The sequence below is a fragment of the Enoplosus armatus genome, chromosome 5 (assembly GCF_043641665.1).
Source record: "Enoplosus armatus isolate fEnoArm2 chromosome 5, fEnoArm2.hap1, whole genome shotgun sequence".
Lineage (NCBI taxonomy): Eukaryota > Metazoa > Chordata > Actinopteri > Centrarchiformes > Enoplosidae > Enoplosus > Enoplosus armatus.
Genome location: NC_092184.1, coordinates 9,205,986 through 9,218,481, shown reverse-complemented (window position 1 = coordinate 9,218,481; position 12,496 = coordinate 9,205,986). Strand labels below are relative to the sequence as shown.

Below are 12,496 nucleotides of genomic sequence, written 5' to 3'. Positions count from 1 at the left end.
GCTTCAGAGCATTGCAATTTTGTTATGGTGTATAGCACACTCTCATATCTAATATATATATATATATATATATATATATATATATATATATATATATATATTGAGTACACGTAGCTCATATGTGCTGTTAGAACTATTAATGAAACTGTGAAACAGTGATTTGTGTTTGTACATGACCAGTGGGCCACTGAGTTTTTATCCAGCAGCATTAACTTTTAGGTCACAGTTAGGTAAGCAGTGTGTGATCATAATACCTGCAGCAGATCAACAACAGAGCATTATGGCCACATAGAGTACGGAGAATTCACATTTGAAAACTGTTGCATAAATTTCAACTGCAAACAATCAAAAATATTAAAAACTTAGATAATGTTGTAATATAAACAAATTTAAATCTAAGCATTACTAAAGACAAAGTATTTTCACAACAGTGGTCTCAATACTTGTTTGTGTGTGGGGAAACTGTCTGAGGCACAAAATTGTGAATGCTCAAAGGGAAGGTCACATGGACACCCTGCTTTCCACGACTGCACTCCCTACTAAATCATTTACAGACATTTTCGCCCATTTTGTATTTCAAAATGAAAGCCGAGCATACTTGAAGAACTGTCACTTTACTTTGGCACACATAGAGTATGACCACACATTGTTTTTGTGTATTGTATAAAAGTTGAAATTTCACATTACATAAACTGTATTTAGGTGAAGGCATCCATGAATGAGACACTGAGGCAAAAAAAATGCACTTACATCTAACTGAATAGACCATACAGTAGCACATGTGCATATCTTTTGTTCAAACTTGTCTTATATCTACACCCTCTAAAGATTCTGTCATCACAGAAATATATGGAAAAGGCCTTCATCCCACTCTTCCTCATGGGCAGGATCAAGGCTGCTATCATCAGGTGGTTGAGTGGTTGCACATTTAGCACTTAGTCCTTGTGTTTCTAGTCAGAAGTCTTTATCTTCAGAGGATGAAATGACCATGACCTCCCGGCTCTTAAAGTCCCACACTGCTGTGAGATGGAAGGCCATGTTGGAGAAGACCACTAGATACTCAAACAGGGCGAACAATGTATAACCTGTGAAAAGAAGAAACAGGTATATGATAAAGATATGTTCTGGTCAGCATTTTGCAGCTACAAAGTTACATTACTGTTCATATGACTAACATGCTTTTGAATTTTGCGTCATTCTCCATTAAGCACGTTTAACGACCCTTACAGATGAAACCAAAAGGATCAAACTGATTTATTACTTACTCCCTGATTCACAGTACATGTTGTGTTTCCAATAGAAGAACCCGGCAAAAGCACAGAAGGATGCGTTGAGAAGTAAGAAACGCACTTTCCAATGGTGAGACTTGGCATCCTATAAAGGAGAAAAAAACAGTGAGACTGAAATGGACTGAAATACTACAAATGAGACGAGGGATTTCAGTCATGTAGTGTGGGATATGGTGTTTCTTACCTCAGGACTTAATGAATACTTCTTAATAGTCTTCCATAAACGGCAGGTTATCAGCATGTGGATAAGGGAACTGACAATGAAGAGGACAAAACCTTCCTTATGTACAACTAAATATACAAAGAGAGAGGGAAATCTGGTCAGTAAAGGACAGTAATTGTGATAATAAATTGCATCACCCTGCTTGTTACAGTGACTCAACTCTGTATTGTGCTTAAAACAGCTAAAAGTGTAATACTTTGTTTTTTAATTTAGTGTACGCCCATCAAGGTTTTCTATTTTGCTGAAAATGAATACTGAATGAAGAGTTTAGGATAGAAATGAGGCTTTATCAAAGCCTTCCAACACATTTAAAATCAAATGAAAATCTCAGTTAATTTAGGAGGTAAATTAAAGCTTAATTAAAAACAAAGGCTTGAATACAACCTCTCCAATACGAGTAACTAAACTGTGAATTACTCACAGTACGTTTCACTGGATGATACGTATGTGAGGAGCAAGAGGCCGAGGTTTTCAGAAATAGAGAAGGCCAGGTTCAAGCAGCTGAGCGGCCTCTCGGGGAACTTCGAGGAAAAACGAGTCTTGTAGAATTTGAAGTAGGTGAACGCCACCAGGAACCTCGGTGCTGAGTGCAGTCCGATGCAGAACCGCCATATGTGGCACTCAGGGCTGAGGCTTATTGAGGCACTGATGGATGGCAGGTAATTAGGAACCTGAAAACACACAGAAATGATTCAGTATAGTTTCAAAAATGTATGGAGCACCAAAAAGTTTCAGTTTGCAAAATAAGCACATTACCTGGCAGTGTGTACCAGTAGAGTCCTCAAAATGAAAGACAGAGGATATGAAGACACACGTTATCAGTCCAAACAGTGGCAGGCACACAGTACCAAGAACACAGGTGCTGAATGACACCCTGATGACCAGGGGCCTCTCATGCCCCAAGATATTTGAGCCTTGTAGCATTTTCGTCTGAAACAGTGAAAAAGTCAGATTTAAAAACACTATCTTGCAAAGGCGATCACACACACAGGCAAGTGTGATGCATATAGCATGAACAACTTTCTCCAAGTCAAATAGGCTACATAGGAATATACATAAAGAGATGAGAAAACATGTCAGCACAGCTATAGGACGTCGATATTTACTCAGTTATTTGGGGACATTTTGATACAGATGCATGCATTTACTGAAATCTGAAAAACGAAATCAACCTACCTGCACTACAGGGGTAATAACAACAATTGCTACCACAATCTGCCCGCACCTGGCTTGTCAATAACTACGCGATCACAATAACATTCATTATATCAGGCTGCAGGATGGACCGGAATTTTCCGAAAACCAACGACAGGGTGCAATGTCTTAACAAAAACACCTGGGGGATCATCCAGCCATCTTATATTTTTTGCACCCACTGTATTTCAGCTGAATGCTCCCAGAAGAGGACAACAGGCCCGCGGATGCAGCATCCTCCTCGTGCGGCAGAGAGCAGGAGGACAACATCAGCACCCGGAAGAGAAAGTGAGTGGAGGAGAGTGCTGAGGCGGCTGCGTTTGGGCGGATGCGGATCACAGACCACATGCTGCATAATGTAGAAAATGTGTCTCTTAATAAGAAGTAGCCACAATGTACAAAGAAAAAGCGCAAATAAAGAGTTTGTGCCTGATTGGTATTAAAGGACGAAGCTGGGAGCTCTCCGTGGTGCTGTAGCATAACAAACAAAGGATCGACTTTTATTTTCGTTTTTTCATTTATTTCAGTAGCATACCCCATCAGAGACACTCTCGTGTGTGTGGCTTGCTGTGTGTACGGGGTTAACATGTGGCAGCGTTGTGTTAGAACCGGGTCCTCCCGTCAGTCCGCTGCCCCGCCTCTCTCGCTGCACTTGGCGGCCCTGCAGCTCACAAACGCAACACAGCTGCGTTCGCTGTCGCACAGCTGTTTTTCTTTTACTTCTTCTGTTTTTGGTTTTGAGTGAATGAAACTCGTTGGGCACAGGGGAGCTCAAATGGTCTTTGGATCGAGATAATTAGTTTCAGCAAGATGAAACGATGGAGAATCCAAACTTTATTTCGCTTTCTTTTGTGTGTCAGTATTTTGCCAAGTAAGTTTCCATTTTATTTTTCCTCATACGATCTGAAATATTGACATGATATAGGCTATTTTTTTTCTTTCTCTAACACTGTGCCAGCAAAGATGTTACATTTGCATAAAATATTGTCTATCGGTTGTATTTCATTTTTATTAATGCCATTATTTCAATATTCTGTGGATCATCCATTTCTTCTCAGATTTCCATTCCTCTTCCACGCAAGCTGTTACCTAGAATCCGCAAAACTTGGAGCCAGTTGTTGAGGGATTTGCTGTCATCATAATCCCGTAGACCTTCTTTGTATCAGAGGCTTTATTGAAACAGCGTTTCAGGGTTAACATCTGGCATGCCCAAATCCATTGTTGACACTGGAAACAAGCTCCAGTTAGAATATGAATTGTAGTGTTACCATTTCTAAAACTGTCCATACATCTCCTTTCAGGTTTCCTGGTAATTTGGACTTATGAATGTAAAAGTGTCATGAATAACTGATTTATAAAACATGAACAATTAAATCTAAAAGCGACATTTATCATGCTCTTTTTTAAAATAACCTTTCACATGTGATGTGAAAACATGTTCAACCTCCCTGTTTAGACTCTTTTCGATACTCATATGTTGTATGTCCGTGGATTAAGCTTCAATCAACACATGCTAAACTCCACATACACAGTCTGAGCAGAGAAAGTCTCTGCTGCTACATAATGGCAGATTTCCCTGATCTCTTTCTAGAGCTTTATGGAAGGGCAATCTAGCCTGACGTCCTCTTTGTCCCCCTCCACCATCTGTCATGCATTCCCATTTTATCCCATGTTCTACCTTTCTTCAAGCCCCAGCATCCACATTGCTGTTGATGAACTGATTGATCAAAAATGATCACATTAGAATGTCCTTTTAAACAAGTACTTAATTTTGACTTTTATAAATTACGAACATTTAATGTACACTGAGATACAGGTGCTTTGTGGTGATATGACTGCACATTGTTTCTCTCCCTGTCTTAGCCTGTCGGTGTGCTCATGGGAAATACGCTCAAAAGCTCCTGAATGATTTATTCACCAACTATACTAGTGCACTGAGGCCTGTGGAGGACACAAACAACATACTGAATGTGACCCTGCAGGTTACGCTGTCACAAATCATAGACATGGTAAAACACCACAGTGCACACAAGATTGTATGTGTGAAAAGAATCTGTGCAGATACCCACACAATATATATTTTTTATTGTATGTTCCCTGTTGTTGCCAATTATTTTCTATAATTTTCAATGTTTTGCAGGATGAGCGAAACCAAATTTTGACTGCATATTTATGGATACGGCAAGTGTGGGTTGATGCATACCTCAAATGGAATAAAGATGATTACGATGGACTCGATACCATCCGCATACCTAGTAGTTATGTATGGAGACCTGATATAGTCCTATATAACAAGTAGGTCGGACTGGTATTGGGTTAGTCATTCAATTATTATCTGATCTTTTGGTCAGTATAAAAGGCACAAGCTGAACATTCCTTGAAGGCATTATTTATCGGAGTGTCCAGGCCTCTGTCTGCTTTTTATACACCAGTAATGTAACTGATCCATCTGACAAGAACAGACTAACACGATTTACAATTACATCTATCAGAGGGACCACTTTTATGACAAAGAGGAAGAGGAAGGAGGAAGGAAGTATCACCTGAGAAAGGTGTGGGGCCAGGGAGCAAGATTTCCTAGAGATGCCTCAGATGACATTACATTGATTATGATAACAGCTCATACTATGTACACTAACCACACATATAAACACTTTGCATTACTGGAAAGATATGAAATGCAGACGCAACACTGAGGAATATGTACAACTCTCCTAAACGTGTTGACTCTTCCCTCAGTTGGTGTACTTGTGCCTTTGCATCCTGATCAAGTTTCTTTCTTGAATCATTCTCCAGGACATTACAACTGTTCTTCAGTTATTTATTTTTAAAGGTATCTAACATATCTATTTGCTCTTGGTGTGAATGTGAAAATAATGTGCTCTAATTTCTTTTTCCAGACAAGTTTTCTTTGTCTTTCAGTGCTGATGACCACTTCACTGGCTCCATGGACACCAATGTGGTGATCCGGCACGATGGCCAGATAATGTGGGATTCCCCAGCCATCACCAAGAGCTCCTGCAAAGTAGACGTGTCGTTCTTCCCCTTCGACGCGCAGCAGTGCAGGTTCACGTATGGCTCCTGGACATACAACGGCAACCAGCTGGACATCCTGAACGCCATGGAGAGTGCCGACCTGGCTGACCTGGTGGAAAATGTGGAGTGGGAAGTCCTGGGTATGCCGGCTAAGAAGAACGTCATTCTGTATGGCTGCTGCGCTGACCCTTACCCTGATGTGACCTACACGCTGAAACTGAAGAGAAGAGCTTCCTTTTATGTCTTCAACTTGCTCATCCCATGTGTGATGATCTCTTTCCTGGCTCCACTGGGTTTCTACCTGCCGGCTGACTCTGGAGAGAAGGTGTCTTTGGGTGTCACCGTGATGCTGGCGCTCACTGTCTTTCAGCTGTTGGTTGCAGAGATCATGCCGCCCTCTGAGAATGTGCCACTTATTGGTAGGGGCGATAAAATGGGGTCCCAACATGTGTAATGACAATGCATTACGACTCTTTGTTGACGTCCCTGTCTTGTTTTCTTCCACAGGAAAGTATTACATTGCAACGATGACCATGATCACTGCCTCCACTGCCCTGACCATCTTCATCATGAACATACACCACTGTGGCCCGGATGCCAAGCCTGTTCCCAAGTGGGCCAAGAAAGTCATTCTGCAGCACATGGCCAGAATGTGTTTTGTTTATGAAGTCGGGGAGAACTGCATGTCACCACAGCCGGAGAAACAGGAGCCCCCAACTGTAAAGAACACCAACTGCACCATGAATGGTCAGGCAGGACCAGGAAGAGAGGACTGTGTCTTCAAAATGGAGAGAGGACAAGAGACTGGTGGCTCCATGAGCGCAGAGGAGAGGGAAGACATGGAGCAGATGATGAGTCCGATAGGCTCCCTGGGGAAGAACCCTACCAACCACTACAGCGCTTGGAAGAACGGCATGTTCATAAGCATGGACTGTGGAGATTCGGGGGGTCCGAGGAGGTGCAGGAAGGGAGGCGTGAGTGATGGAGAGAGAAAAGACAGAGAGGTTTCCTGCAGCACCCACAGCAATGAGAGGCAGCTGCTGTGCAACATTGAGTACATAGCCAACTGCTACAGAGATCAGAGGGCCACACAGAAAAGGACTGGGGAGTGGAAGAAAGTTGCCAAAGTTTTAGACCGCTTCTTCATGTGGATATTTTTCATAATGGTGTTTTTAATGAGCCTTCTCATCATGGGCAAAGCCATCTAACTGCAGAACTGAGAAGTTTGTCTTAATGACAGTGTTAATTGGTGTACATAACACAGAGATTATTACAGGTTAGTACAGCATTCATTAAGTACATTTTATCCAATAATTTAATTAACATTCAGATTGCGTTTATTTCCCCAAATCCCTTAGAAATGGTCCATTCATCCACCCTACTGCATTCCTAACTAGAAGTAGGATTAGGTCTTTGATAAACTTCCTGTTTATGGGTTTTGTTGTTGACAACTTGCATTCCCCAACTTTCATCCCAAACGCTGCATGAGTTGCCAAGCTCAGCCAAGAAATACATTTTGTGCTTTTATTTTGAATAAATAAACCATTTCTTTTTTTATTTGTTACACACATTGTGTCCACAAAGTAAAGTAAAAGGTGCACATCCTTGAAACCAATCTATTATTTTGAAAGGACAGTAATTAAACCAACAACACACAAAACAGACTTATTGTTCTTCTGATGGTGCCCTGAGGAACACTGAGGAGGTTCCAGATACTGTATTTCCAGAAAATAATGGAAATGTGGCTTTGTTTTCCTAATTTTATTTTGAAAATAAATACATATGAGCATGAGGTAATAATAGTCTGGACCACTTCCGGACCATTCTTTATTATTTATTTATTTATTTTTCTCTCTGACCTGTACAGCACTTTGGTCAGCTGCTGCTGTTTTTAAATGTGCTTTATGAATAAATATCATTGCTGATTAATTGATTGGAGGAGGGAAATGTAATTTTAGTATCATGACAATAATTAGTGAAAGAGAATATCACCCAACTTTACAGAAGAGTCGATATGTGAAGAGATACAGCTGGACTAGGTTATGTACATAAAATCAGAATAAGAGAAAACAACATCTCAGTGTAACCCACATGGATTATCTGTTAAATCCCCGGGATCACCACCATTTGCTTGGCTGCTTGGTGTATTATCCCTGGTCTTTATGTTGCTAAGTGGGCCATGACTCTTTAATCTGAACCAAAGGAAAACAGAATGCTTAAACAGTGTTTGATTTGGAAAGAACTATTTGAGATATTTGTATCGTAAAGTTCAGAGAATTGGAGAACTGTTTTTCAGACAGAATTAAACTGAGATGCAACTTAATTAGACCACAAGACCTGTTGAGACCACTAGTTGACCTTTCATCAAAAGATCATCCAAGTCCCTACAAGACCGAATCACATCCTCAGAACTGCAGTCAATAATATATACTTGAAGAGGTAGTGGTCAGTTTTTACTTGTACAGGTTTTCTTTAATGACAGGTAACACATTCTCACATATACATATATGACTAATTTATATATCAGTTATCCATATTAAGGTAAAAAAAAACAATCAAAGAAAACAAACAGCTGTTCATTTTGGATATTTTATATATATTTTGTTTTTTGTATTGTATTGTTGTACTGTAGTGAAACACAGTATTAACATTTCAAGAGTAATAAGCTGTGAATACAATGAATATGATGCATGAAATATTAAAAACATACATGTACAAATTATATGAATATACTCTAATTGTATGCTCATTGATACTCCTTATCATAGGAACAGTTTAGGCAAGGTCAACAGAAATTGTGATTTGAGTGATTTTCATGAACTTTGAAATAATCAAAATTAGTAACCGAACACAAAACAGGTCCTTGATGCTGTTTTATCATTAAGACACAAGATGTTGTTAGAGAGCTTGTTAGCACACAGGGGCCAGGGAAACTAGTGTGGACACTCATTCTGCTGTCTTCACACTTTATGATGATAATCTGATGTGTTGAGATCTGATAGACCTGGTAACAGAACACAAAGATCTTGTGTTTCCTTGCCTGTTTATGAGAGTTTTGAAATTTTGATCTGTGTATCTTGAATTTTGATCTGTGTATAAAACATCTCTGTGTTCCAGGTACAGACCAGGTGTAACAAGTGAAAACAATGAGCTACACGTGTCTTAATGTTCAAGCCTTGAGCAAATTATGAACAGAAGACAGAAGCTATTAGATTGGGGTCACTTTTCTGAATTTCAGACTTTGGATAATTTTATCCCGCAATGACCTTGTTTGCATTCCATAAATGACTGGATTTAAGTTAGCAGGGACCACATGAAACAAAATATATGCAATCTTCCTTAAATCTGGGTAATCAGGGAAACGATGCAATATGATTGTTAAAAACCCCGACCAGAGCATAATAAGATAAAGAACAAGGTGGCTCGCGCAGGTTTGCAGTGCTCTGTTATTCAGCTCTTTGTTTTTCTTGATCCAGCAGATGAGAGCTATTCTGATGTAGGTGGCAGCTATGCCTCCAATTGAGCAACCAAAGAGCAGCACAGTGAAAAAGAGTCCATAGATATTGTTGATGGACACGTCCTCACAAGAAAGCTTGAACAGTGATGCGTTGTCACAATAAGCATTTTGTATAACCGATCTACAGCGGGACAGCCTCACTGTGAGACCTATCAGAACGGACACGAGCACTAATGACACCCCCCATGCAGTTGCTGACAGCCCAATCACAGTTTTGGTGGTCATAATTGAGCTGTACCTCAAGGGGTGACATATCGCCACATATCTGTCAATTGCCATAATGACCAGAATCATGTGTGAAGCAGATCCGAACGTGTGGCTGTAAAAGGCTTGAACCGCACACTGTTTGTAGGTGATAAACCGCTCTGTTGAAATGATGTGAGCCATCAGCTGAGGCAGTAGGACTGTGTTACCTATTAGATCATTGACAGACAGGTTACAAAAGAGGATGTACATCGGCTGGTGCAATCTCCTCTCAGTGATGATGAGAACAAGCACTCCAATATTGGAAAAAAGCAGGCAAAAGTAAACAAATAGCAGTAAGAAGAACAGAGGGTACGTGAACTCTGGAGATATGTCAAAGCCTTGGATCTCTAGGATATCGCTTGAAACTGTCATGTTGCTTTCCATTCTGTTTAATGTGATGAAAAACCTAAAAGAGAAAACATTTCAGAATCTTTACTGGTAGTGATGGGTGGGGAAAAAAATCTATATGTGTTTCAAAAAACGTATATAGCAAACATTGGGTAGCATATTGGGCACCATTCTGTTATTTATTGTGTGAAATGTCAATGATAAATGAAATACTTACAATAGCTCATCAGAATAAAAGAAAAACAGTGAATTCAATTGCAAATTAAAAATGCTTTGTGTGTAAAGGCAATACTTACTTTTTTGACTATTCATTTCAGTTTCCTTCTCCTGTACAAATACCTAAATGTGTTCTGTAAAGGCAGGAACAATTACATTATAAACATAAGATTAAGTCTAAAGATGCAGAGTGGTTGCCTCATGTATATTAAAGTGACATTAAATGTTACACCACAATGATGCTGACCTTCATCCTGTACATATATACAATAAATTCACAACAAAACCTACAGCCAGGCATAGGCACAGTGTTGAAATAACACTGAAGCGTTTGCTCTCCCAGATGACAGTACCTGTCCTGTGGAGGAGGGAATCCCGTCTCAGCAGCAAGATCTTGATCTCTTTTATGTTTTTGAGTGTTGATACATTTGAAATCGATGCCCCCCCATTAGAGCTCCAGTGTTTAACAAGGGGTAGGCCCTTTGTACTGTACATGTGATCCCACATGTATAGGCATAGAAATCTCTAGTTTGGACACATGTTGAAGAGTCTAGGGCTAGTCAAGCATGTCCGTCTTAATTCAAGTCAATGTGCATCACAGTCGACGTAATTCTTTAAGACATTTTCAAAATAAAGTCAACATACAGGGAAAGCGTTTCATTTGACTTTATACACATTGAAAAGTTGCAAGAATGAAATGACCTAAAACCCTGCAGGAGTCTGAACACCAGAATTGTGAGACATCACACTGTCATGATAAGTACTACAGGTTACAATATAGTTTATAGAGGATACAGAAATATACATTTTGGTAAATAAAAACGTTATACTGTCAACCATCATACACTCATATACACTGGGCATTTAGGCCTTTCTCCAAAGACAGATGAACCGAACCTGAATGTGTTTGGGTAGGGACGAAGCTCATGCAAACATAACACAACACAAAGAACGTGCAAACTCTAAAGAAAAGTTTTTGATTATACTCCAGTTGTTGTAAAGTGTACAGGAGAAAGACCACAGAAAGTAATTAGCAGGTCAAATTAATTATCAAAGCAAATCAAGGGTCCATCATGTCCATCTCTCTTGGGTGAGATGATTAGTCTTTCCTAATGTCCTAGCAGCCCTTCCGTGTGCACGAACAAGGCCCTTGTTCCCGAAGGCCTGATTTGACCACTTCAGTGCTAATTTAATTGGTACTTTTCCTCTAGGATGCATAAACAAATATGAAAAAGCTGAACTGTACAATTCTGATATGTTATACATTTCTAATCTATTGAGCCATTTCACACATTCATTGACAACAACACAACAATTGTGGATTTTGTACACAACATTGCAGACGAATGGAGAGAAAGAAAAACACAAAACAAAGACTGTGTTGAGGTACTTAACCGTCCACTGTGAATTTAATCTGTTTCAATGTTTTCCATAATAACACGCTTAATAATTAACGTTAAGGAATCAAATGTTTACATGTTGTAATGTCACATGCAACCTCACATGCTGCTGCCTCTCTTGGGAGTTAATAAACAAACGTTCTTCATTAGGAAACAACAAGGAATCTCATTATCAACTGGAGGTTTACTAATTGTCCAGGGATTAATTACAATGTGAGACAGTTAATAACACATCATTAAATTATATCTCAAAGGAGCTCATTAATAAATGTGTTTTGACAAAGTAATGATGCATCTCGCTGATGTAACTCTGCCTGTTTGTAATGTATCTAGTTACATGATATAATTGAAGTAGTCCTTTGGTTGAAAAGTTTGATAAGATAATTTCCAGTATTCCTGTTGTGTGATACCAATACAGCCTTTTCAAAGTAATGGAAACTTAAGAAGAGAAGATGTCAGGTCTTCCCTGCAGTACTGTCCAAAATGTGGATTTCATATAGTCCACCATTAAAAAGACGGTCAACTATATAGCTGGATCTATACAATAAAAAACATAAATGATAATAATGATAAATAAATATAAAATATAAACAGCAAAGCCTCTTTTGATTGATTGTACCACAGTGTAGAGATTGTGTTACAGTAAATATGGTAATTAAGAAAAACCAAAAATGTTTATACCTACAGACATGTTGTAATGTCAAATAAAAGACAATTATCATAAGGGCCAGTAATAGGCCTCTGACATTTGGTACCATCATTTCTGCACCTGTTGGGATCGACAGCACTCATCATCATAAAGGCCCACATACATTATGTGTATCATAAACCGCATATTGCCACAGAAAGCCTCTTTGTCGTCTTGATATAGACGATGTGTGTTCTTTAATAAGGTCAACCATTTCTCTTTGTGTTTGAATACAGTTGGTCATCACATCAGGCACAGCTCTGCACTTCCAAAAACTACGTCAGTCTCATTTGGAGTAGCTGCAATGATGATACACACTCTAGTGTCCTAATGGACTTA

At 39.4% G+C, this 12,496-nt stretch overlaps 3 protein-coding genes across 3 annotated transcripts; 1 reads left to right on the top strand and 2 right to left on the bottom strand.

The window, feature by feature from the left end:
- Positions 1-954: 954 nt before the first annotated feature.
- On the bottom strand, positions 955-2,445 carry LOC139285632 (post-GPI attachment to proteins factor 2-like). The gene is made up of 5 exons (XM_070906227.1): positions 2,269-2,445; positions 1,934-2,183; positions 1,474-1,580; positions 1,266-1,374; positions 955-1,085 (listed from the first exon to the last, which is right to left on the bottom strand). Exons 1-5 carry the CDS (start codon positions 2,434-2,436, stop codon positions 955-957), a joined length of 765 nt encoding a protein of 254 aa, XP_070762328.1. The 5' UTR covers positions 2,437-2,445.
- Positions 2,446-3,516: 1,071 nt separating this feature from the next.
- Positions 3,517-6,950, top strand: chrna10a (cholinergic receptor, nicotinic, alpha 10a). Its single transcript, XM_070906171.1, has 5 exons — positions 3,517-3,577; positions 4,570-4,715; positions 4,847-5,001; positions 5,629-6,161; positions 6,250-6,950. The coding sequence occupies exons 1-5, from the start codon at positions 3,517-3,519 to the stop codon at positions 6,948-6,950; spliced, it is 1,596 nt and encodes a 531-aa protein (XP_070762272.1).
- A 2,000-nt stretch (positions 6,951-8,950) lies between these two features.
- Positions 8,951-9,889, bottom strand: LOC139285409 (olfactory receptor 52N4-like). The gene has a single exon (XM_070905974.1). It carries the CDS (start codon positions 9,887-9,889, stop codon positions 8,951-8,953), a length of 939 nt encoding a protein of 312 aa, XP_070762075.1.
- Positions 9,890-12,496: the final 2,607 nt, after the last annotated feature.